This window comes from Quercus robur, chromosome 12 (assembly GCF_932294415.1).
Source record: "Quercus robur chromosome 12, dhQueRobu3.1, whole genome shotgun sequence".
In the NCBI taxonomy this organism is placed as follows: domain Eukaryota; kingdom Viridiplantae; phylum Streptophyta; class Magnoliopsida; order Fagales; family Fagaceae; genus Quercus; species Quercus robur.
This window is the reverse complement of record NC_065545.1, coordinates 27,204,688-27,229,125: the sequence shown is the minus strand read 5'-3', so window position 1 is coordinate 27,229,125 and position 24,438 is coordinate 27,204,688. Positions and strand designations below refer to the sequence as shown.

Sequence of the window (24,438 nt, the reverse complement as noted above, 5' to 3'; positions counted from 1 at the left end):
GTATGATAATGAATTAAACTATGATGCAGTAGTTATTACTAATAATTTAATCAGTAAAATATATGTTTTATTATACAAATACAACATAATGTAGCTCTCAAAAAAAAAAAAAAAAAAACATAATGTTGTGGTACTTTTATGATTTTTTTATTATATATATTTAGTTATCAATTGAACCCCAATTACTAAGTAATTTAATATAACTATTTTTGCTAATTAATTGTTCTCTCTTTAACAAAACAAAGTACACATGTTATGATAATTAAGAATTGTAAGTTCATTGTTTGACATGGTATTTAGACTTCAGAGCAAGTCAATAAAATGGCATTTTATTTAACATGCTAAATTCATAATAATTTGCATAGCCTTATTCATTATTATTTGATCATATCACCAAAATATTCCCATATATTATCTAATGTATAATGTTGCCTTTATTTATTTATTTATTTTTTAAAAGTGAGAGAGAATGTATTTGTTGGGTGACTCATTAAAAAAAAAAAAAAACCGACATAGATACACTACACTCCTACACCCTTGTCCTACGGGGAACAAAAGTCTTTTTCTTTTCCCAACCGTCAACGTTTTTAACGTCTACCTTTGACTTCGAAGTTAGATTTCTGTTAAACGGTGTCGTGTCGTGTATGGTAGCAATCTACGAGGAACATGAACCATGTGCATGTCTTTCACGTAGTGACGAAAGTGCCCTTCCTAATTTAACATTGGCCCCAGACAAGAAAACCCCTTCAGCTTATCCTACTTGCCCTTTCCCTTTTCTTCAAGTACGAGTGCTACTTTCTTCTCAAGAGCTCAGCTCAGAAGCGAGACTCTTTCTTTTAATATTTCATTATTTGTAAACACACAGAATTTCTGCCTTCTCTCTCTTCTTTGTTGCTTTGTGGGGAAGAGAAGACCGGAAGGTTAGAGACAAAAAGGGATATGGGCTTAGGAACAAGCACCTTTGTAATCAGATGGATCAACTTTCTCACCATGGTATGCTTCGTGCTTTTTCATGTCACCTTCTTGTTCTTTATATTTCAGTTTTGATTCTTTTTGTACATTTTGAAAAAAAAAAAAAAAAAAGTTTCTTTCTTTTTGTGTGCTCCTATTCTTGGTTTTCTTTTGTGGTATTGTTACTTGTTAATCAGCTCATGTATGGGTTTGTTTCATTTGGGATATTTGATTTTTATCTGTTATTTACTATAGATTTGGGTTCTTGTTGTTCAATTTACCCCGACATTGGTTTTGTAGTTGATTTCGCAAGTGCTTCTAGATGGTTTTTGCATTATAATGTAGTGGTTGTTAGTTCGTTACCTGTTGTGATTTGGTAATGTGAGTTATCAAAAAATATGTGGGCAACTCTAGCTAGTTGATGTGTAATTGAAATGGAAAACATGTAAAATGGAAGCAAAGAAGTAAATCTTGTGCCTTTAGTCTTCTCAATAAAGGGTTTATGCTTCTTACCCTCACTGTGCAGCTTTTAGCTATAGCTGTCATAATTTTTGGAGTATGGATGAGCTCTCATCACGATGGCTGTCGAAGGTCCCTTGCGCTTCCAGTTTTAGGCCTTGGTGCCTTTATTTTTGTAATGTAAGTTTTACTTTCCGTTTTAGCCGATATTGACGCCTTATTTTACTGCTAATCTTTTCCCCTCCCCTTTTATTCCCTAAACTTCACATATAAGTTTTTTTTTTTCCTTTGACCTTTAGATCTATAATCGGGTTCTTGGGCGCACTCAAAAACAGCTCCATTCTCTTGTGGATTGTATCCTTTCCATAATTGAATATATTTGTGATATCTACATTGTTGCCTCTCTTTTGGGTGCTCCTTGACATTTCACTTGCAGTATCTGATCATGTTATGCTTCATTTTGGTGGGAATTCTGGTATTCACAGTATTGGCGTAAGTATATGTGATGAAGAATGTGAAATTGATTTGTCATCTAAACTGAAGCTTACAATAGGATTTAGATAATTTTTTGCCCTGGAATTTTTTCATTGAAATTTCTAAGCTTTTCTGCTAATGCTATGAAGTTAAGCATGTTATGATTCTAAATAACTGTTGTTACTAACTTATAAATTTCTATTTTAATGTTTCAGATTAAATATAAAATGCCCGTATGTCTACTAAGGTGGCATTTTTTTAAGAGATCTATTCATGTGAAAATTCTCACAGGGAGTATTCAAAAGCAAAAATATATATATATATATATATATTTAATTGGTGTTACTGTTATATGTCTAAAAAAGAATGGAGAATGAGTGGATAATCTCTTGTGACATTGTTTGAGTGCTAAAGTGCTTGGGGATTTAGTTTGTTATTTGGGTGCTTTCTAATTCTGTCAGTGAAATTATTAGGGAGTGGGTATGGGAGTTTGGTGACAATGACATAAGATTGCCTTGAAAATTTATGCTATTATGCTTGAGGTGGAATTTGGATTTCTAAAGCTTTTAAAGGGTTGAATGACCATTACAATACATTAAGATCACCTTTCTCAGAAGCACCTATATCCCTTTGGAAGTGGATCTTTCCACTACTTTCTTTCATGGTTTCTCTTTTTAGCAAGCATTGATACTATCTTCTTTCTAGCTCTTTAAGGGCTTGAGTCATTGAATATTTTGCCACATATATGGGAGCTTGACCTTTGGTGCATTATAAAAAAATTATTAACTCTTAAAAAAAAAAAGGATGTTTATTGAATCAGTTATATGGCTTCAGAACATAACATGGCAACCTCAAAACATGGTGAAAGATGTGGGAGAGGAAAAGTGGAATACTATTGTGTGGCTAATTTTATGACAAATGGGACAATACACAGGCACCAGATATCCCCTTCCAGATTCTTTTGACTTGAATAAAGAAATGGTTATTGACACTGAATGTTATATGTTGAGGAGTATATGAAGTTAGTTCTGTAGTATCTATTGCAGAGACCCTTATACTTATTTATATATTTATTTTGATTATTTATTCTTAATAATAATTTTTTATTACTATAAAATTATTAATATAAGAAATATATAATAAAATAAAAGATTAGATTATAGAAATAATTATTTCTAAAAAATTAGAAAGTTATTTAAAGGAATTTCTTTATACCTGCTGAAACCTCTTAGTGACATATGGTGAACAGTATTCAGGAGTACTAATATATATTAGTATTTCAAAGGAGAGTAGTGCTGAACCATCTCTCTAATTTTCTTTTTAGAAGGAATAATTGGAAGTCACTTATGTGATTACCAAAAGAGAAATCATTGATGAAATTGACTGGAAGCATGGTTGATAGGAAGCATCATATGGTACTGGAAGCCTCTATGTTGTGTAAAATTGTGTTCTGATGAGTTTTCTGGTTTTCATTGGAATGCATTGCCTTTCCTTAATTGCCAGCTGATGCAGGGATTCAAGTTGTGGTATTAATATGTTTGATGTCTGTATGCAACTTCTGTGGAAGTGATTTCTTTGAAGATAATGTTGATTAAATACGTAGTTGTAATCTTTCTTAATAATCTGGAGCTGCTCTTATCATTTTCTTCACTTTTACATTGTTTTTTAGTATATAAAAATTCCAATTTGTTATGTTTTGACTTAAGGAATGCTTATATAGAATAACAGTGGTTTTAGTATGAAGGACATGTTAAAAGGTAAAAAAAGTTTGCTTAAAATAGGACTGATCTGCAGAAAAGAATACTTGTGGTTGATACCAATTAGTATGCTTTAAAATAGGACAGATCTGCAGAAAAGAATACTTGTGGTTGATACCAATTAGTCTATTGGGGATACATATCTGACTCCTAAGTTTTGGGATTGAGGTGGCAGTGGTGTTACACAAAAGCATTAAATTTATCTGGTTAGGGTGACTCCTATTTTTGTTTCTGATCTAAATTTTTTTGTACCATTTGTTTTAGGTAGGAGAAATGTAGTACGTCTGACACAGGACGACCAGAACAAAACAAAACAACAATAAAATAAAGGGATATGACCTAAGAATCAGCACCTAGGCCTTGCTTGGAGACAGCACCAAGCGGGGAAACTACTAGGAGTTAGTACCTAGGGTGGACCCTGGAGTTAGCACCAAACCAAGGAAAAACCAAACAGCCATTGTTTTCATTCATCAAAATATCAACTATCTTCTCAAGGAGTACAATAGCTTGCTCATAAAAGATTACTAAACCCTAGGTCTAATTGGCTATGAAACTCTAATTGCCTTATTACAAAAATAACCTTGCTTCTAAATTAAAATATTAATAGCTTAATAAACTACTAGGACCTAAAACATAAATAATATTAAATAAAAAATCTTTTTGCATCTCCTGCATCATTCTCCTTTGGTTGGAGAAAACTCGACCTTGAGTTTTAAAGCATTGAAGGATTAGGATGCTGACAAATAACATTTACTTCAAGTTTGAAATTACCTTAGGGAGCACAGGGAAAAGAAAAACCTAGAATTCCACCACATCAAACTCATTTGGACTAACAAAATCAATGTGTGGAATTAGTATAATCTCTTCTTGAACCTTATAAACCATAGGAAGCACTGTGGTTTTGACCTCTTCGACTTCACCAAGATGTAGATCTTCAAGGACTGTGGAGGGTTGATCAGAAGCACGTTCAACAACTTCAACTTTCACATCATGTGCACCCTCAAGCTTGCTAGGTAGTTTTTGAGCGGGTTTCATTATCTTTTCTAGTTGGGCATTAATCCTAGTGATTATTTGCTCTCCCAATGTCCACGAAATAGGTGAAACATTCTGATTTGCCTTTCTTACAATAGAAAAAGTGAACTAAGAAGATCCAAGGAATGTCTTCACTTTCATTTATGACCAGACTCATAATTGTGTCCATGGCTGAAAGTACAACAGGTGGATGGTTGGACCTAATCATCTTCAAGAAACTTTGAAACATATCAACAACCAATGCATCACACTCAAGATCCAACATCACCAAGCATAACTTGACATTTGCAATGGTATCAAGAATTGAAGTCACCTTCTTATAAGAGCAAGTAGACACATGAGACATATTTTCACATGTTGCCACAATCAATTGAAATATTGCTTTCATTTGCTCATCCTTATATGGGGCATTTGGTGCTGTTATTCTTGTAATCTCAATAATGCAAGATACAACTGAAACCTTCACATCCATTTCAGCATGTCTCAAAAGTTTATTATTGATTAGAGCCTTTACTGAGGGAAAAAGTGCATCTCGCATTGATTTGGATGGTACTTGCTCCACGTATGCTAACAAATTTTCAACTTCATCAAGAAGAGTAAGGAGGTCATCAATGGAGAAAGGAGGGTTAAGGAGTCTATTCCTAGCCTCCTTAAGCTGCTTTTCAAGTTCACTATGAAAGGAAGTCATTTTTATTTTTATTTTTAGCTCAAACTTAGGGGCACAAAACACAGAGATTGAAAGTTGAAATTGATGTTCTTATTTTTTTTATCTTTGTGTGTGTGTGTTAGGTGGTTGGGGGGGTGGGGGGGCTAGGTCTACTACTTTTAAAGGAAAACTAGTGTTGTATAAGTTGGGCTTAGGGCTTGTTAAATGGATCGGGCTGTGGGTTTTGCAATAGTATGACTTTTATTATTTATTTTTTTTATTGGGTGCTGGCCTATTGGATTGAGCTAATTTTATAATGGGTTGTGTTGGGTTCTTTATTTGGGCCGGGTAAAATTGTGTTTGAGTGGCTAATGGGTTAGGTACAATTTTGAAAGGCAAATGCGTTGTTTTTTTTTTTTTTTTTTTTTTTTTTTTTTTTTTTTTTTTTTTAACAAAAAGCTTGGTTACGGAAATGGCTAAAGAAGGGAAATAGGGGAATTCAGACAGGCCAGTGGGTTACGTCATGAGATTGGATAGATGCAGGTTTGGCGTTGCAGTAGAACCAGCGGCGTGCGAGGCTGAGGCTTCCGATGGTGTTGTGGTTGTGGTGGTTGGCCCCTCCGGCAGCTTGTGATGGCTGTGGGCAGCGGCTTTGGAACGACGGGGTGAGATTGGTATTAATGAATTCTTGCGGTACTGTTCTAGTGGAGTGGGTTATGGGTTTTTTGGATCTGGTTTCCTTTATGGTGGTTGGCTTTTGTGTGGGTATTGTGGTTTGATGGGATGAGAAACTTGACAATGAATTTTTTTTTTTTTGGTGATATTTTCTGGATCTTTCCTGTGGTGATGCTTCAAACAGATTGGTGTTTGCTCTAATACCAAATATAACGCAGGACAACTAGAACAAAACTGAAACAACAATAAAATAAAGGGATATGACCTAGGAGTCAGCACCTAGGCCTTGCTTGGAGACAGCACCAAGCGGGGAAACCACTAGGAGTTAGCACCTAGGGTGGACCTGGAGTCAACACCAGACCAAGGAAAGACCAAACGTCCATTGTTTTCATTCATCAAAATATCAACTATCTCCTCAAGGAGTACAATAGGTTGCTAATAAAAGATTACTAAACCCTAGTTTTAATTAGTTAGGAAACCCTAATTGCCTTATTACGAAAATAACCTTGCTTCCAAATTAAAATATTAATAGCCTAATAAACTACTAGGACCTAAAACATAAAAAATACAATTGACTTGCAAACATAAATAATACTAGATAAAAATCTTCTTGCATCTCTCGCATCAACGTCTTTTGGATCTATTATGGTCTTTCTTCATTTGATATTAACGATATTGATATTCAAATATTTTAAGGTGAATGCTATGAGAAAAACAGGACTTTGATTCCAAACAATGACATTATATGACTTATTTTTTGATAAGTAACATTATATGACCTATATTCTCTTGGTTATCGGTTTAATCTTCATTTTTCCTTCTCCATAAGTATTGTTAGAAGTATTCTAAACAAGTAACAAACTCACTTCAATTAGTGCTTGTTTAAATTTTATCTTTCTCTCTGCCTGTACTTGTAGGTTTATTGTAACGAATAATGGAACAGGTCATAGCGCTCCTGGTTTGAGGTGAGAATACATGTAATTCACTGATAAAAACGTTTTTTCTCCTCAGTTTGATTTTGGGGTAGTAAAATGCTATTATGCTATTATTGCAGAAATTCCTTTGCAAATGATAAAACATTCATTACTTCTTTGTTGTTTTGATTCTCTTTTTCATGGGTCAACTAGGGTTGGTTTGACATCTGCAATTAATCTCATCTTTTCTATGGTTAGGTACAAAGAGTATCAACTTCAAGACTACCATTCATGGTTTCTAAAACAGGTGAGAATCTTTGGTCATAAGCAATGTGAATAATAGTTTCAAGCAAATTTAGAAAGAAGAAAAATGCAATGTGAAAAATATTAGTGTGAACTTTGTTATGTATTTATGCTTGATGTTGGACTTTGTTTAGCTGAACAATACCCATAACTGGGAGCACTTGAAGAACTGTCTTGTCAAATCTGAAGACTGCAATGACCTATCGAAAAGATACAAGGTTTTACTTTTGAATTTTTGTATTAAATATGCTCATCTGTCTCCAGCGACATTCCTTCCATTTGGTTTTAAATTTTTTTACTTGTTGATTGCAGACTCTTAAACAATATAAATTGGCAAAACTGAGCCCCATTGAGGCTGGATGCTGTCGACCACCATCTGAGTAACTGTCTGACTGTTCTTTGTCAAAATTTCATCCTCCCCTCGTAAATGGTTTTTTGTTTCCTCTTTTTCAAATGAATATGATTCCTCTACTGTATACATTTTAATAGTCACTCTCCATGTTCAATTTGTCTGTGTTATGTCATTCATTTATGCGTAGAATATAAATAATCCTCTTCATGTAAAAATGTAACATTCCAACAGTACTTTTCATATATATGTGTGTGTGTGTGTGTGTGTGATTACAGTTTAAATTGTGCATTTGCCATTTATTCAGACAATAATTCAGAATAGTGATGATGTTACTGACTTTATTATTTGTTCGAATTCAACTTAATCATAGATGTGGTTATCCTGCTGTCAATGCTTCATACTATGACTTGAGCTTTCATCCAATTAGTTCCAACAAAGACTGCAAACTTTATAAAAATTCGCGGGCCATCAAGTGCTATAATTGTGATTCCTGCAAGTAAGCATCATGAGTTCCTCATGGTCTTTTCCTATGTTTCTTACCCATTTAAATGTTTCTACATTTGCTTTTCCTTGATCATGTTTCCAGGGCTGGTGTTGCGCAATACATGAAAGTTGAGTGGAGAGTGGTAGCAATCTTCAATGTTATTTTATTTCTTCTCTTGGTGAGACTCTTCCTTTGACCAATTTGTTCTGATCATGAAAGTATCTTTCCATATTGTCCTTTTAGTCAGTACTTAATGCCCTGATCTCTGTATTTCATTATGTTGTGCAATGCAGGCAATGATATACTTTGTGGGATGCTGTGCAAGACGCAATGCTGCCAGGGGCCATCCTAAAGTTTAAAGAGGACCCATTAATATTCAGGAACATTCATTTGAAGCGGAAAAACACAATGGCCGTGAAGTTCAACCCATTCACTATTTGACTAGATTTTTCTGGTAGTTATTTTACCTGAAATGAAGCGTTAAAGTAAACTTATTGTCTCATGCAATGGGTTGGAAGTTTGGTAGGTCGTTTCACCAGAAGCAATGAATGCAATTGTGTTCAAATGTTAGCTTCTGATGTTATGTAAACAAAATGTATAATTTATGTAACCATCTGAGATTTGAGTATGAAATATAATTTCTCTCTCCCTCTCTCTCTCTCTCTCTCTCTCTGTGTGATAAGTAGTTTCTTTCATGTCCTCTTAACATAAATAGAATAAACACTAAAAGGTTAGCCCACTAGCTTTAACTCAAAAGACCCATTTTTTATTTTTAAATTGAGTCATTAATGTTATTCCAAAGTTACAGCTTCTTTCAAAGGATAACAAGGTTATGTAATCAATCCAAGATTGATACTTCTGGGTTGTCTTACATCAAAAGCTAGATACCTCAATCTCGTCAGAGAATAAGCCTGTAGGACCAGTTTCAGGCAGCAAAGAAAACATCACAGGACCTCTTGCACCTTCATGAGGACTCAATTTTACAATGTCACATGTCATCTCTGTTTTGACCCTTCCTGTATGGATAGAATTTATATGGTGTTGAGGGATCCTTTTTGCAATGAGTTTTGTATAGGCATTTACAGCAGCTTTGGATACCTTATAGGCTGATACAGTTTTCGGCCAACCATTGGCCTCCAACTTTTGCTCATTGAAATCCCTTAAAAACCATCACAAAACCTCGTCTATTTTCTCTTCTATTAGATCATTAACATTCTCTAGCACTGCTTTAGCCCTCTCATTGTTGATAAACAGGGATAGCAAGATGAAACTATGATGGGTTACATGTTTCCAGTACTTTTATGTATTGCAAATCAAGGATGAATACCTTATTGTGCTTTATTACCTTTAGCTGTCCATGGAAGGAGGAGATATTCGCTATTCTTGCTGATTGGGAGAGTTGCAGAAGGGGAAGAAATGCTTCAGTTACTCCTTTGGTTCCATAGTAATTCGTTTTCACCCATTCTTCTGCCTCCTCATAAGTCTGCTTGAGAATATCCTTCAGCAAGTGGGCATTTTCATCAATCACCTTCTAGAATTTAAAATTTTTTAGTCTTGCTTGCCAATCAATTGAGAAGTTAAGCAATGCTTGCTGCAAAAACATAGCGGGTATTGTGGCTACATTACTTCAGTCTAGTTTTAGCTAAAGACTTGCTTCTATACTCTGGTTTACATTTGGTACAGGTCATGACTGAAGCTAAATAAGCAGTCTGGCAGTCTAGTAATAAACAAAATTCCCATCTGATCAGTTCTAAATTTTAGAGCCAAAACATTTTGACATTATAATTTTTTCAAATCAAGATTGTTGCCAAAATTGTATGAAAGTGCATATGTATCCAGCAAACAGTGTTACATATATTAATTTGTTAGGAAATAATATTAATGATTATTTATTAGTTGTTTCATGTTTGTAGAGAATTACCATGTTTATTAGTAATTTAGTATTAGTTAAGATAGGGCTTAGTGTGAGTAGGAAGTTGTTGGTATTTGAGTTATGTTTGGATTGTATTATTAGTGTTAGTGGTGTCCTAGTTTTGGGAGCATGGCTATTGAGGCCATAAATAGCTGGAGTTATTTTCAATAAATGATATTAAGATCAAATTGGATCCTAATTAGTTCCCAAATGTTATGATTTCCTTGTGGGTTCTAGTTAGCTCAAATGTTAAAGTCTCTGATGATTGTATAAGAGATCGGGTTCAATCTTTGCTAATACCAAAAACTGATTGGTGGTTTGGTCTGATGATAAAGAGCTATCATCAGGAATAGAAGCCATAGGTTGAAATTCTCTATAAAAAAAAAAAAAAAAAAGTTAGGATTTCCTCAACCAAATTTAAACTTTATCCCATTGTTATCTTTTGTTTTTATTACGTACCAAGTGCTTCATTAGAATCCTCCTAAAAAAGTGTAACCAAAATTCTACATATTCATCTCTAAAAATTTCTATTTTCCCTCCCCAAAAAATGTGTACGTATCAAACAGATTGTTGACATTTTTATCCTTCTATATCAGTATATTCCCTAAATTCTGTTCATTTGAAGGGGAATACATTCTCTATAAGCGGAATTATAAAGAATGTTAACAATATATTATTGAAAACATCTTGGTTTATGCATGAATACCGATAGAAGAATTTAGAGACTTACTACATTGCCAGCAAGTACAAAGGCCGTTTAGGCTTCACAGTTTATGACTAGTCCACCATCTCCTGCGTTGTTTACCTACATAGATGCAACCTTATTAATACTCTAGAGACTAGAGGAATAATTACATCTCTGCTAATACTTTTTAAGGTCAATTCTTCTACTAAACTATAAAATCTAATCATCTGATTGATTATAGGCAAAATGCCCCCCTGCCATTAATAATTTCTGTTAACCTAATAATTCTAATGTAAAAATTCACAAACTACGAATGGGAGAGATTCACGACAGTTCTCAATTTATAATTTTCCACTGATATTTTGAAATTTATGAAAATTGTATCAGCAAGGGGTATTTTGTCTATCACAAATCAATTAGGGGACACATTGATCAATTTTATAATTTATTTTACAAGATTGAATTTGGTCCTATAGTTCAGAAGAAAATCACAATTAACCTTATTTTATAAGTAAATTATCATGCAGAATTCCAAAACTAATTAAAGCAAGTTTTTTCTTTATTTTTCCTGTAAGTAAATCTATTTATATGATTCCTAATATCTTGCAAAATGCAATGATGAATTTATAATATTAATGTCCAGAATTTAAGTGAATCAAAATTTAGAAATTCATGGTAGAGATGCCACCTAAGAAGCACTAATACAGGTAAATGCTAAAAACCATAAATTATAGTATATAAATAATAAAACTACTACTATATAGAAACATGTAATTTGATAGCGAGAAAATGAGTGAAAGAGAGAATGAAATATATGTAAATCAAGTTTTCCGAAATGTGACTAACAAGTATATCAAGTTTTCCGAAATGGGCTTCAATAAATTTTGCATATGAAGCTATGCTGGCCTGTTCTTTCACATCAAGTCGATGAAAATCCACATGAGACAACCCAGAAGCTTTGAGATTTTCCACAGCTTCTACGCCTCTCTTCTCATCTCTAGAATCTAGCAGTTAATATGACCACAAATCCAGCAGATGCTAACTGACTACATATCTCCAGCCCAATGCCTTTGTTGGCCCCTGTAACCAAAGTACACCTGACATGAATGACAACTCAAAGTTAGGACAATTTCTTGCTGATCTCCAACAGCGTTTAAAAAAAACCTTTTCACTGTTGAACTAGTGTCGGTGCTCTGATACAAAACCAAAACAAAGCAGTCAACTGATGCTAATGGAAGATTAAATTTAAAGATAATGATAATAGTAGGAGTAATATATTATTGTCCGAGCAGCCTTCCCATAAGGTCTATTTATTTTGGTCCAGCCATGGGGAGCCCAATTAGATAAGTTTCAAATTAAAGCGAGCCTATAAAGGGTCTTAACTCTCAAGGGGCTTGCTTTGTGATGCAAAACCCAAGCCGAATAGTATAATAACTCATAGGAATAATGCCTCGAAAGCAATTAGACCCATTACTTGGACCAATTGTAGGTTTGTACCTTCTGGCGACTCGTAAAGAGTGGCAAAGAGTAAGAAACGTTGCATGAGAAAATATCCTACGTGCCGTCCGCAACCTTAATCTTTTCGAATCCGCATTCCGCACGGACTCCTACTCCTTTGGAAGCTCCATTTGCTTCCTGCTATATAAATTCAATTTACAATTACAGTACAATTAATAGTCTCTCAAACTGTGTAAAACCTTGTGAGTCTGCTTTAATTTGTCAAGCAATTAATATGGCTGATTGGTCTGGGCTTTATCATGATCTTTTAGTTCTTATTGCTAGAAGCATAGCTTCGTACGAGGATTTTATTGCTTTCGGTGGAGTGTGTAAATCATGGCGATTTGCATTCAAACAATCTATTACACGCAAATGGGCATCACAGATTCCATATCTTATGCTTGCAGAAAAAGAAGGCAGTGACTTGCGGGGCTTCTGAAAGTTCAATAAGTGTATAAAACACCTTGCCCGTTTAGACCCTCAATTTACAAATTACCAATTTAAGCTTAATATCAAACAATTAATGTGCGGAATATGAACATAAGCTTAATACAAAATTGATAAACAATCTAAACCAAATAAAATCACATCCACAACAGAAATTAAATGGAAAAGATTAAGGGAAGAGAGATGCAAACACAAAGACAATACTCGATGTGTTATCGAAGAGGAAACCGAAGCCCTCGGCGTAAAACCTTTCCGCCGCTCTCCAAGCGGTAAACAATCCACTAAAGAATGTAGTTGTGATACATGAACAGCAGAAGACCCTTCAAGCCTAAACTACCCAATGTACCTAAACCCTCCAAACTCCTACTCCAACGAGGTTACGCCGAACCTATTTCTTCTTTAGCTTGCCGGATTCCACTACTTGACCATAGCATCAACCAATATGAAATTGGTCCCTTCTTAACTGCTTCCCAAACACCAAATGACCTTCTCACAAATATGGGTATAGTGAGAAAAAGTTTTGGTAATGTACCTCTCAAGGATTTGACAATGGAGAGGAAGAGAGTAGAGGAATTTGAAGAGTCTCTATGTGAAGATTGTGGATGAATTAATCTTGTTTTTATCTAGGGTTTCTCTTTCAAAATTCTCTTTGGAAGCTCTCTGAATATCGTGGGTATAAGGGTATATATATAGTAAGGTGAGAAGGAATGTGAAAAGTCAGTTTTTCCCAAACAGGGTGGTCTGGCGACTTAACCTCGCGACTAGGCTGAGTCGCGAGTTCAAGCCACGAGTTAATGGCTTGGCCAGCCTGAGACTTTTGTCCTGTAGTGCAACAACTGGCATGACTCTTCAGCTCCCCTGCATGCTCCACATGTGTGCCAACTTTGACGGCTTGCTAGTCATAAGTCACCCGTGAGTCAGCCGTGAGTCTCTGCATCCTTGCACAATCTTGAGCATTTCTTCATACTCTCTCACTCACTACCCTTACATGATTCCCACCTAAATACGGGGTTACTAATTGCTAAAATACAAGCAAATTTGGCATGGAATAAAACCAACAAGATGGTTGATAAAATTCAACCTTACAACTTCTTCAGCCTCTCCAAAGGCATGACTCGCCAAGTCTCTTTACCACAAGCTAATGGGAAGAAGTGCTTTTCATCACAAGTATGGCTTATTACCATCGAAAAAAACCTCAAGATTAATCTTCTGCATCCCTTTTTGCAGATTCAAAAAGAGTTTTCGGACATGAAAACTCTCTTATATGGAGACCTTTGGTTTAGTGAACATGATCCATTCTTGTTTGCTAAAATTTTCGACAAGTTTGAATTATCAGCGAGCCCTTCTCAAACATCAGACTATATTGTTATGGCCATTTATGACAGTTTGTCAAAGTTGGCCTTTTGCCAGCCGCGTGATAAGTCGTGGACTATAATTACAACAAATTTTATACCGTTGATGTTTGGGGAAAAGTTTTTGCTTGCGACATTGGAGGCCCAAATCCTAGGTTAAGAGATCCTGTGACAGCCCTTCCTAGGGAACTTGCGCCCCGTGTTATTGAGCAGTTATACCTGGTGGAATCCTCTGGTGCTTTGTTGCTAGTTTCACAAGAAGGTGTACAACTACGGCCTACGAAGGAAGGAATTGACAAGTGGATTTTCAGTAATCTATTTCCAGAGTCTGAGGAACCTTGTCTTAGAGCATCCACATCCGGATCTTATATCTCATCTTATTTTACCATCCCAAAAACCTACTTTATCAATTATACCATACCATTTTACAATACACCCAACATCTCAACTTTTATTTTCCTATACTACTCATTAAAATAATATTTCTACACAATAAAATAATATATCCCACAATTACCATCATTTACAATAAAACACATTATTTATTCTTTCTCTCTCTCTTTATTTTTGTTAAACAAGCACAATCACCACCACCATCGCACTATACACACTTGACACCACCACCGCCACCATTAGCAGCAACCCATAATCTACCATCAACACCAAAAATTAAAATAAAATAAAATAAAATAAAATAAAAACCCAGGCAGCAAACCCACGCTGCCACCCACTGACCCAAAACCCACTCTGACGGAGCCACAGACACCCACCCCACTGTCGGCCCACCAGCCACAACCACAAACCCCAGTAGCTGAACCAAAAAAAAAAAAAAAAAAAACACAATCCAACGGCAGCATAGCACAGCCAAATCCAGCCAAATCAAAATCAAAATCAAAATCAAAATCCAAAATCAAACCCATCTGTTCTCACCAAACCCAAACCCATCTGTTCTTACCGGCAACAATGGCGAGAGAGAGAGGGTCGCTCATCGCCGTCTGAATTCATCCCAAACCCGTCATCATCATCATCTTCGACCTAAATGCCAAACGCCAAACACCACCCAAACGCCAACCCAAACACCACCCAAACGCCACCCAAATTCAACCCAAACGCCGGAAACCCACAACCTCCACGCCTCCACCACAGCTTTTCTGATCGAGCCTCCACGTCGTTGCCTCCATTTCGTTGAAGAAGAGAGAGCAGGAAGAAGAGAAAGCAGAAAGAAAGAGAGAGAAGGAAGAGAGAAAAGAAAGAGAAAAAATGAGAGAGGAGAGAGAAATTACCCGGTTAAAATGAGAGAGGAGAGAGAAATCAGAGTATTAAAAAATTATTTTTTTTATACCATTCAGCTACAGTACCATCTTACATTTGAGATGATACTGTAGCTAAATCTCAAATTTTTTTTGGCATATGCGATATGACCTTCCCATTGTTGAGCAGTTTTGGGGCTTAAATGCCAAATGTTCCTAACATTTGTCATATACAAGCCCCACTGCTGATGCTCTTAAGAATTCATCCTATGGGACCACAGCTTTCAAAGTTTTTGAGGTGAACTTAGGGGGTGAGGAGTGGAAGGAGTTGAAGAACTTGGACAATAGAGCCCTCTTCTTGGGACGTAATTCTTCCATATCTGTTAAGGCATCTGATTTCTCGGGATGTAAAGCTAATTGCATTTACTTTACCGATAATTTTGAAAAACATTGGTCAATACCTGGTGGAGGAGGCAGGGATACAGGCATCTACAACATGCTAGATGGAAGCATCGAACCACACTACCCAGGCGACTCTCTTTCTTGCATTACACCACCTATGTGGGTTGTCCCTAGTTTTTGAATGATCTTTTGCAAAGAAGAGTAGAGTATTAGATCGAGTTTACACTTATATCTATTCTGTTTTTCCTGTAGTTTTTTACTCGTATTGTTCTTCCATATTTGGATGGTTTATATGAATTTCAATCATTTTATTTTGTTTGCTAATTCAATATTTTCATTAATCTACTTTTCTTCTCTTGTCTTCGAACATTGATGCATCTTAAATAAACTTGCCTTGCTCCATATTGATATCAATCTATTTTGCATTTTACGTATCTAAAACAATTTATAATTAATGATATATATGGATGAAATGCTAACCAAGTCCATGATGGACCCAAGATTTCTATTAGGGGGTGGGGCCGGGGGGAAGCATGAACCATTGTTTTTTTTTTTTTTTTTAACGACTATTAATTAAATTAGCACCCTTTTTTTTTTTTGAGAAGATTTTTTTTTTTTTTTAGAAGCAATTAAATTAGCACCTAATTAATATTTAACAAAATATCAACAAATGAAAAACCACAAAAGGGTAAACTACATATTTGATCTTCAACCTTTACACCATATGTCAATTTGGTCCTTAACCTTTCAAATATGTCAATTTGGTCCCTGACTTTTTAATCTTGTATCAAAATAGTCACTGCCGTTAAGTGATAGATGGAAAATGCTGATGTAGCTAACAACCAAACTAAAGTATAATTTTTTATGCCACATAGACTACCATGTGTACTGCCACATCAGCATAAATTAAAAAATATGTTGATCAAACAAAATCCCTAAACCTCAAACAAATATCTTTGATTCTGCCTCACTAAAACTTGATGAAAAATTCAAAGAACATTAATAGTAAAACAAAATCTAACACAAAAATTCCAACTGGAGCATAAATGTGTAATAACAATCGTCCATGAATGTTTTTAAATCAAATGGGTAATTGTTAAAAAAATTCCAATATTTCCATCAAAGTCTCTGAGAAAAAAGAAAAAGAAAAGAAGTAATACCCAAATCAATGAAGACATGGATGAAGAACAACATTGGAGTTTTTTTTCTTAACAAAAAAAGGGATTTCTTTTCCAATATTTTCTTTGGAACCAAATGCAGCAAAATTGGTACCTAAAAAACTTGAAAAGGCTGATATGGAAGGTGAAAACGTAGGGGTGACAGAGGTAGAGAGATTATTCACTAAGAAAGGAGAAAGGGGAGACCATCAAATAGCCTAAGCCTCTAGTTCAATCCTCATTGTGACAGATCCAACAAGTAGTCTCACCTCTATGTACTCACGGCACAACTTTACAACAAAACCCAACAGAGAAATTGGGTTATTCAACTCACAACCATAAACAAAATGACTCAATTGCACACCTCTTATATTAGGTAGTCCCCACCAAATGATGAACAATAAATTTTGGGACAGTGATTGTGGGTTTTAGGCAAGAGACTCGATACCGTACCAGAGAATGTTTCGATTTGAGCTAGAAAATGAAATATTTCGGTACTGGTCTATACCGGTGTACCATTTCATGACTAATTTAATAATATATATATTATTTACATTTTTTTTAGAAACATATTATTTTCATGTTTATATTATATAAATTTAATTGTTTGAGAAAAGCCAATATAATATGTTATTAATCTTTATAGGTGAGTTTGTACCTAAACCAAAACCCAACTGGCTTTAGTTTATCTATCAAAAAAAGAAAGAAAAAACAACCAAAAGATAAGACAAAAATTTCAATTAAGAGATAGTAATGAGATATGAGATACTTTTAAAAAAACTATTCAATGGGTGGAATTTGTTAGTACAAAAATATTATAATATTAGAAAAGCTTGTGGGTGGTAATGGTAAACTCAAAAAAATAAAGGTCCCATTTAATATATGTTTTCAATAATAGTTTTCAGTTTTTTTGAAAATGATACATGTGTTTAAATAACAATTTTCAGTTTTTTTGAAAATAAATGTAAATAAAAAAGTGTGTAAAAATACATATAATTTAAAAATTGAAAACATGAGTTTAAATTTATGTACCAAATGAACGGCCCCAAAAAATTTAAAACCTATTCTGCTGTTGGAACTCACAAAAACTGAGGGAAAAAAAAAGGCCAACCTGTCATCACAGCTTCCAAAGTTTATCAAATTTTTCTATGTTCACACCTTATTGCTTGTATACTTCCCACTTCACATTTTCAGATCTCAAAACACACTCTCTTTTTCTGTGTTCAAGTTCAAGCTTTTAGTTTCAGCCTCTCTTTCTTTATCTATTACTCTAAGCTTTAAGCCCCACTTCGCAACGTCAATGAATTGATGGTACCACCATTCACCTCCAGTTAGCAATATCGTCCCAGTGTTAGGCTAAAAAAATCAATGGCGTAAGGGGCAAAGAGTTGGCGAGAGCCCATCCGGCATGAGGTGGAGAAAACCAGTAGATCAGATGGCGTTTTTGGGTCAAGTTCCTTACCAATCGGAATCCGATATGTACCCCGGTATGGCCGAAACGATCCTAGTATGATCAGTATTTAATCCAGAATGAAATCACTACGTTTTTGTATCGGCTGACCTACCGGAGCGGAAAATATCAACAGTACCAGCCGGTACGGTATGAAATCGTCTTCCTTGGGATGCCATTGCAAAAATAGGCCGACAGAGAGAAAGATAGAGTAATCCCTGGGTTGTTATTTGATAGATTCTCAGATATCTTTATTAGGGATGGCCATACCCATTGGGTAATGGATATCCAACCTACCCGATCCAAATGTTTCGGGTAATACCCGGTTCTTCATGGGTATAGTTTAACCGGGTAGGGTATGGATATTATCTGAATTTTTCGGGTAGGATATGGATATTATCCAATCCCAACTCGTAAAAAAAAAAAAAAAAAAAAAAAAAAAAAAAAAAAAAAAAAAAAAAAAAAAAAAAAAATCTCAAAACCTCTCACCGTCACTGACTCACTCACACTCTCTCTGCCTCTCCAGACTAGAGCTACTTTCTTCTTTTCCCAACCCATCCAAGCACATCTCTTGGTCAGTCATAGCAGCATTGATCCGCCACGTCTGTGAATCGCTGATCTTGGCCGCCACCGACAACTCGTCATTCTCGTTGTTACGGAGTGCCGAATCGGCTTCTTCTACTTCAATTTCTAGACAACACTTGTTGTCTTTTCTCGATCTTTTCAAATCTGATCCGGACCCGTCTCGATCGGTAATCTCGTTCTCGTCTGCCTCCACGACCATCGGGTCCTAGTCTGGGTTAGGATCTGGATCCGTCGTTTCGAATAGCAATCCCTTCGCCGTCGAGTGGTTGACCCCACAGAGAGTCAAGAATGTTGTTTTCGACACGCGGTTGACTTCCACGGCGGTCTTGTAGGTTTCCGGTGAAATACTGAACGCCGAAGCCAGCTCTGGCAGTATCAACAATTGCGATAACGGCATCAAATCGTTGATGCTCAGTAGCCCAACCTCCCACTCTGTCACTCTGTCCTCATCGCCACCATTTTCGCCGCCCACGAATTCGTACTCGCTCATATACCCAAAAATTTGTGAATACTCTCTGAATTTGTGAATTCCATATTTGGATCTAAAAGAAAGAGAAAGAGAAATATTTTCCGTGATATTCAGAGCTTTGTTTTTTCTTTTTTAAGATTGGTTAGTTTTTTCTTTTTTAAAGATCGGTTAGTTTTTAGTTTTTACGTTAAAATATTTTGGATTAAAAAAAAATTAAATGGGTTTCGGGTAGGGTATGGATATCCGTGGATAATATATTCGGGTAAAATTCGGGTATGGATACTAATGGGTATTGATAATTGGGTATCCATGGGCAAAATTTTTGGATAGGGTATGGGTATACCTGATCCATACCCTACCCATAGCCATCCCTAATCTTTATTTTTGTTTGAAGTATTTTGCTAATGGTGACGGTAGATTGAGAGGTTCTGATCTTTGGCAAGGCGAGGAGATGGGGATTGATTAAGGATGGGAACAGAGAGAGATTTTTATTTTGTATTACTTTAATCTTTAATGGTGTGGGGAGTGTCAATTTAATGACGTGGTTTTTTTTTTAAGGTTTTGCTGATGTGGTAGTCCATATAGTAGTTATGTGGCAAAAAAAAAAAAAAAAAAAAAAAAACTTTATTTTAATTGTTAACCAGGTCAGCATTTTTCATCTATCACTTAACAATAAGGATCATTTTAACCCAATATAAAAAAGTTAGGGACCAAATTGACACATTTGAAAGGTTAAAGACCAAATTGAAATATGGCCTATAGGTTAGGGACAAATATGTAGTTTACTCAACACAAAATAATTATTTCTTCTTTTGAATCTCAAGAATACTAAGGGCTTGTATGGTTAGTTTTTTTTCATCACTTAGTTTTCGTCACTCATCACTCATCACTTAAGATACCCCAACTCCCACACCTCACCCGTTTGGCACCATCACTCAACTTGTCATCACTCAAAATTTTCAATTGTTTGTGCGCCCTATGCCTGTAACTTGGTGCAGCTTTTACTTTTCTTTTCTTTTTTTTCAACCCCCAATACCCAAACTCACCGAACCCAGAAAAAAAAAAAAAAAAAAAAACCCATACTCACCAAACCCAGTGAAAGAAGAAGAAGAAGAAGAAGAAAAAAAAGCCAAAAACCCGAACCCAGTGAAAGAAGAAGCCACCTAGTGTGAAAGGAAAAAAAAAAAAAAAAAAAAGATGAAGAAACCAAACTCACCGAACCTAGTGAAGAAAAAAAAAGGACCCAGTATGTAGTTTTAATTACAGAAATGCCATTGAAAACAGAGTTATGGAAATTGAAAACACATTCCTTAAATGTGTTTTCAGTTTCCATAACTCATCACTCAAAAATCAGAGAATTGAGTGATAGAAACAATCATCCAAAACCAAGCCAAACAATCATCCATCTGTGGGACCCACTTGTTTTGGATGATGAAAATAGAAAATTGAGTGATATCACTCAAAACTCATCTCATCCAACTAATCTCTAAATGTCATAGCAATTTCATTTTCAATGCATAAAATCAATAAATGTGTTGGTGGCTCAACTGTTCTTTAGATAAATAAAATAAAATTTATATAAAAAGTAATTATGTTGGACTAGTAAAGAAAATTTAAATTTAGTAAAATAATAATATTTTAAAATACAAAAGTTTAGAAATCTCCACACAACACATCTATTGGTAATCCTAACAATTATTTATTTTATATTTCAAGTAAAATTCATACGAAGGATAATCTTATTTGGATGATTTAGCAATAAGAACATAAGAACTAGTTTTCTAAAAGTAGTCTTATGAATTTAGTTGATTTTAGGCAAAACAAAATTTGTGTTTGATTTGTAGGGAATCCTAAGTCTTTAAAGTGCATGGAGTTTACTTTAAATCCAAGAATTATACAAAATGAAATTTTTTTCTAGATAATTAAATAAATAAAAAATACAAGGACTTGAACTTTAAAATCATAAAAGTTATCCCTTATCTCAGCATTGGCTTCTAGCAAGCTATTACACCAAAGAGAACTTTAAAATTTGAAAAAAAAATCTAAGAAAAACATAATTTTGATTTAAGGCAGCCACCCTTTGAGTTTTGACCTAAAAAGATTTTAAATAAGTTTGGAAATCCTATTAAAGATAAAATTCATGTTTGGAGAAAATTCCTAGGTTTCAGGCTTTAGTAGACTGAATCTTTTGGCTCATTAAACATCAAAATTTGGACTTTTCATAAACTACAAAGTTGTAGCACTTTGAGTTAAATTTCAGACCCAACTTGAATCATCACAATCCAATATCAGAATCATAATTTATGTACAAAATAGTAAACAAGTTTGGTCCAATTGGGCTGAAATTCAATTTGACTTAGTTTTGGTCAAATCAAGACCGAGAAAGAAACATGCTGGATTAAAATGGAATTTCATTGGCCAACCATTTAATTACACATTAAATGGTGTGCAATACTGATAGGCCACAAACTGAATGACCCTTTGTGATAGAAATTAATTAATTAATTAGCCAAGTTATTAATTAATCAATTTATCATGCAAACGTGTGATAGCACAAACAAATCATCAATAAACTAAATATGCAGTGGAAAATAAAAGACATGGTGATTTGTTTACGAATGGGGAAAACCTAATGGCAAAAACCCCACCGGGTGATTTTCAGGTCACCACTCCCGAAACTCCACTATTATCACAACAAGCGGTTACAAGTAAAGGAATCCAAGTACCTTACCAATCTACAGTTGAACCCTTACCCCAATACCCAATTGGACTTATTCTGTAGTGACAGTTCCCCCTTTTGATGCATGACTCCCAGTACGTGACTAACCAATTGCGCGGATCCCAGTACGCGACTTCAATCACCAACTAAGAAGGTTGTTGGTTGCAAAGTTCTTTAGTTCATCCACACGATGAAGATTAAGAAGATGCTTGATCACAAAACCCTACGATGCACATACACAGCAACTTCTTCAAGAGAAAGAGATGAACTAGGGCAAGAACTTTGTCTCCGGTCATAATTTGCTTGAACAGAGTTTGGTCAAAGCTTGTGCAACTTGTGAACACTTTGACGGCCCTTAAATTGATCCTTTTTTATGTTTAGGGTTAGAAGAAAAGAAATCCCAAAGACACATTTACGGATCCCAAGAAAATCAGATTGAAATTCTGAAAATCTTAAACCTCGACAGATAGCAGGTGTCGAGCAGGTGTCAAGCACACTGAATGTAGAACAGCTTCCTGAAGCTTGATAGATGCAGCTGTCGAGCTTTAATGATTTTGCACTCTGAACTTGTTTTATTGAACAGACTTGAAGACTTCAATACTTGATCTTGAAACAAGGTTTCTTGAAGTATTTAAAGACATCTTAAATCTATCCAAATCCAAGTAAAGTGCGTTTTGTCAAAGGATAAGCCAATTACATAAAATCATGACATATGTTCTTAACATGTGAAACACATATGTCCTAACAAATACAAAACAAATAAAAAATTTTGAGTTTTATTTATTTATTTATTTATTTTTAATGATATTACTGAAAATCAAAAAGCACACATTATGCTAAATGAACAAAATGCAAATGCAATGCGTGAATAATGCTCAACTAAGCTATAGAGGATACACAAACAAGAAATATCAATTTCTTAATTAAGCCATGAGTACATGTACAAACTAGTACATACTCAACCTCATCCACCTCGGGCCTGGACATAATGGGCGGCTGAGAAAGGTACTCTTTCAACTGTTGGAAAGCCAAGGCACACTCCTCGGTCCATTCAAACCCCTTCCATTTGTTCAACAGTTGAAAGAAAGGCCTGCACCTGTTTGCTGACCGAGAGATGAACCTGTTTAGAGCAACAGTCATCCCAGTTAGCCTCTGGACCTCTTTGGGATTCCGAGGTGGTTGTAGATTGTTGATTACCTTGATTTGATCAGGGTTGACCTCAATCCCACGGTGTGTGACCATGTAGCCCAAGAACTTCCCTAATCCAACTCTAAAAGAACACTTGGAAGCATTAAGTCATAGCTTATATTTCCTCAAGATAGCAAAGATATTATTGAGGTTATTAACATGCTCGGACTCTACCTTGCTTTTTACCACCATATCGTCGATATAAATTTCAATGTTTTTTCCTAACTGTGGCTCAAACATCCTAATTATCATCCTTTGGTAGGTAGCCCTTGCATTCTTCAAACCAAAGGACATCACCTTGTAATGGTAATTTCCAATAGGTGTAACAAAAGCTGTCCTCTCTTGGTCGTCCAAAGCCAAAGGTATCTGATGGTACCTTTGAAAGGCATCCAAAAAACTCATCCGAAGATGGCCCACCGTTGCATCCACTAGTTGGTCAATCCGAGGCATGGGGAAAGGGTCATTTGTGCAGGCTTTGTTCAAGTTTGTGAAATCTACACATACGCGCCACTTCCTAATCTTCTTCTTTACCACTACAGTATTAGCTAGCTATTCAGGATAAAAAAAAACCTCTTTAATAGCCCTAGCCTGCTTAAGTTTCATCACCTCGTCTTTTACAGCATCTGAGTGTTCCTTGGACGAATGACGAGGTGGTTGCTTCTTGGGGGTGACTGATGGATTGACATTCAGATGATGGCAGATGAAGCTCGGATCCACCCCCGGAGCTTTGTAAGCATTGCAAGCAAATACATCAACGTTTTTCTTGAGAAATATCACCAACTCCTTCTTCTCCTAAAGTGGTAGTTAAGCTTCAACCTGAAAAAACTTTTCCGGATCATCACCTATGGCGAATTTCTCTAAATCTTCACATTTGGCCTTCTTGGCTGGCCCTTTTATTGGTAATTCCGGAGACTTTGACTGCTATAAACCTTCCTTAATAGAGGCCAAGAAATTAGTTGCTGGTTAATGCAAAATTACATACACGAGGCACTACCTAGCCATGGATTGGTTCCCTACCAGCTCTTTAATCCGGTCTCCGGACGGATACTTCACCTTCTGATGTAGAGTTGAAGAAACAACACCCAAGGTATAAAGCTAGGGTCTGGCCACAATGGCCGTGTAAGGGGAGTATGCATCCACCACTTTAATGTCCACTTCCACTACCTTAGAGTCGGCCTATACGGGCAACTGAATCTAGCCCTTTGGAGTAACAAGCTTCCCATCAAAACTTACCAGAGGCGAATCGTAGGTTGTCAGGTCTTCAGGTTTCAAGTTTAG

The 24,438-nt window shown here is 35.5% G+C and overlaps 1 protein-coding gene and 1 long non-coding RNA gene across 4 annotated transcripts; one reads left to right on the top strand and one right to left on the bottom strand.

Annotated features, from left to right (window-relative positions):
* The first annotated feature begins 757 nt into the window (after window positions 1–757).
* Window positions 758–8,703, top strand: LOC126708013 (tetraspanin-10). Its single transcript, XM_050407809.1, has 11 exons — window positions 758–993; window positions 1,478–1,590; window positions 1,710–1,764; window positions 1,847–1,902; window positions 6,912–6,959; window positions 7,167–7,215; window positions 7,346–7,429; window positions 7,524–7,591; window positions 7,934–8,059; window positions 8,150–8,225; window positions 8,341–8,703. Exons 1-11 carry the CDS (start codon window positions 940–942, stop codon window positions 8,404–8,406), a joined length of 795 nt encoding a protein of 264 aa, XP_050263766.1. The 5' UTR covers window positions 758–939; the 3' UTR covers window positions 8,407–8,703.
* LOC126708014 (uncharacterized) lies at window positions 8,340–11,943 on the bottom strand. 3 transcript variants are annotated; one of them, XR_007649172.1, is made up of 4 exons: window positions 11,809–11,943; window positions 11,491–11,724; window positions 10,690–10,764; window positions 8,340–9,578 (listed from the first exon to the last, which is right to left on the bottom strand). It is a non-coding gene; the product is annotated as an uncharacterized LOC126708014 (long non-coding RNA). The 3 variants fall into 3 exon arrangements; XR_007649171.1 differs by having other exon boundaries at window positions 8,340–9,638; window positions 11,491–11,914; XR_007649170.1 differs by having other exon boundaries at window positions 11,491–11,910.
* Window positions 11,944–24,438: the final 12,495 nt, after the last annotated feature.

What these genes read in the sequence shown, in the direction of transcription:
- LOC126708013 (XM_050407809.1), top strand. Translation starts at nt 940, where the DNA reads ATGGGCTTAGGAACAAGCACCTTTGTAATCAGATGGATCAACTTTCTC. An exon ending in GGTGCCTTTATTTTTGTAAT is followed by an intron (nt 1,591 to 1,709) that starts GTAAGTTTTACT and finishes TTTGACCTTTAG; the next exon opens with ATCTATAATCGGGTTCTTGG. An exon ending in CATAGCGCTCCTGGTTTGAG is followed by an intron (nt 6,960 to 7,166) that starts GTGAGAATACAT and finishes TTCTATGGTTAG; the next exon opens with GTACAAAGAGTATCAACTTC.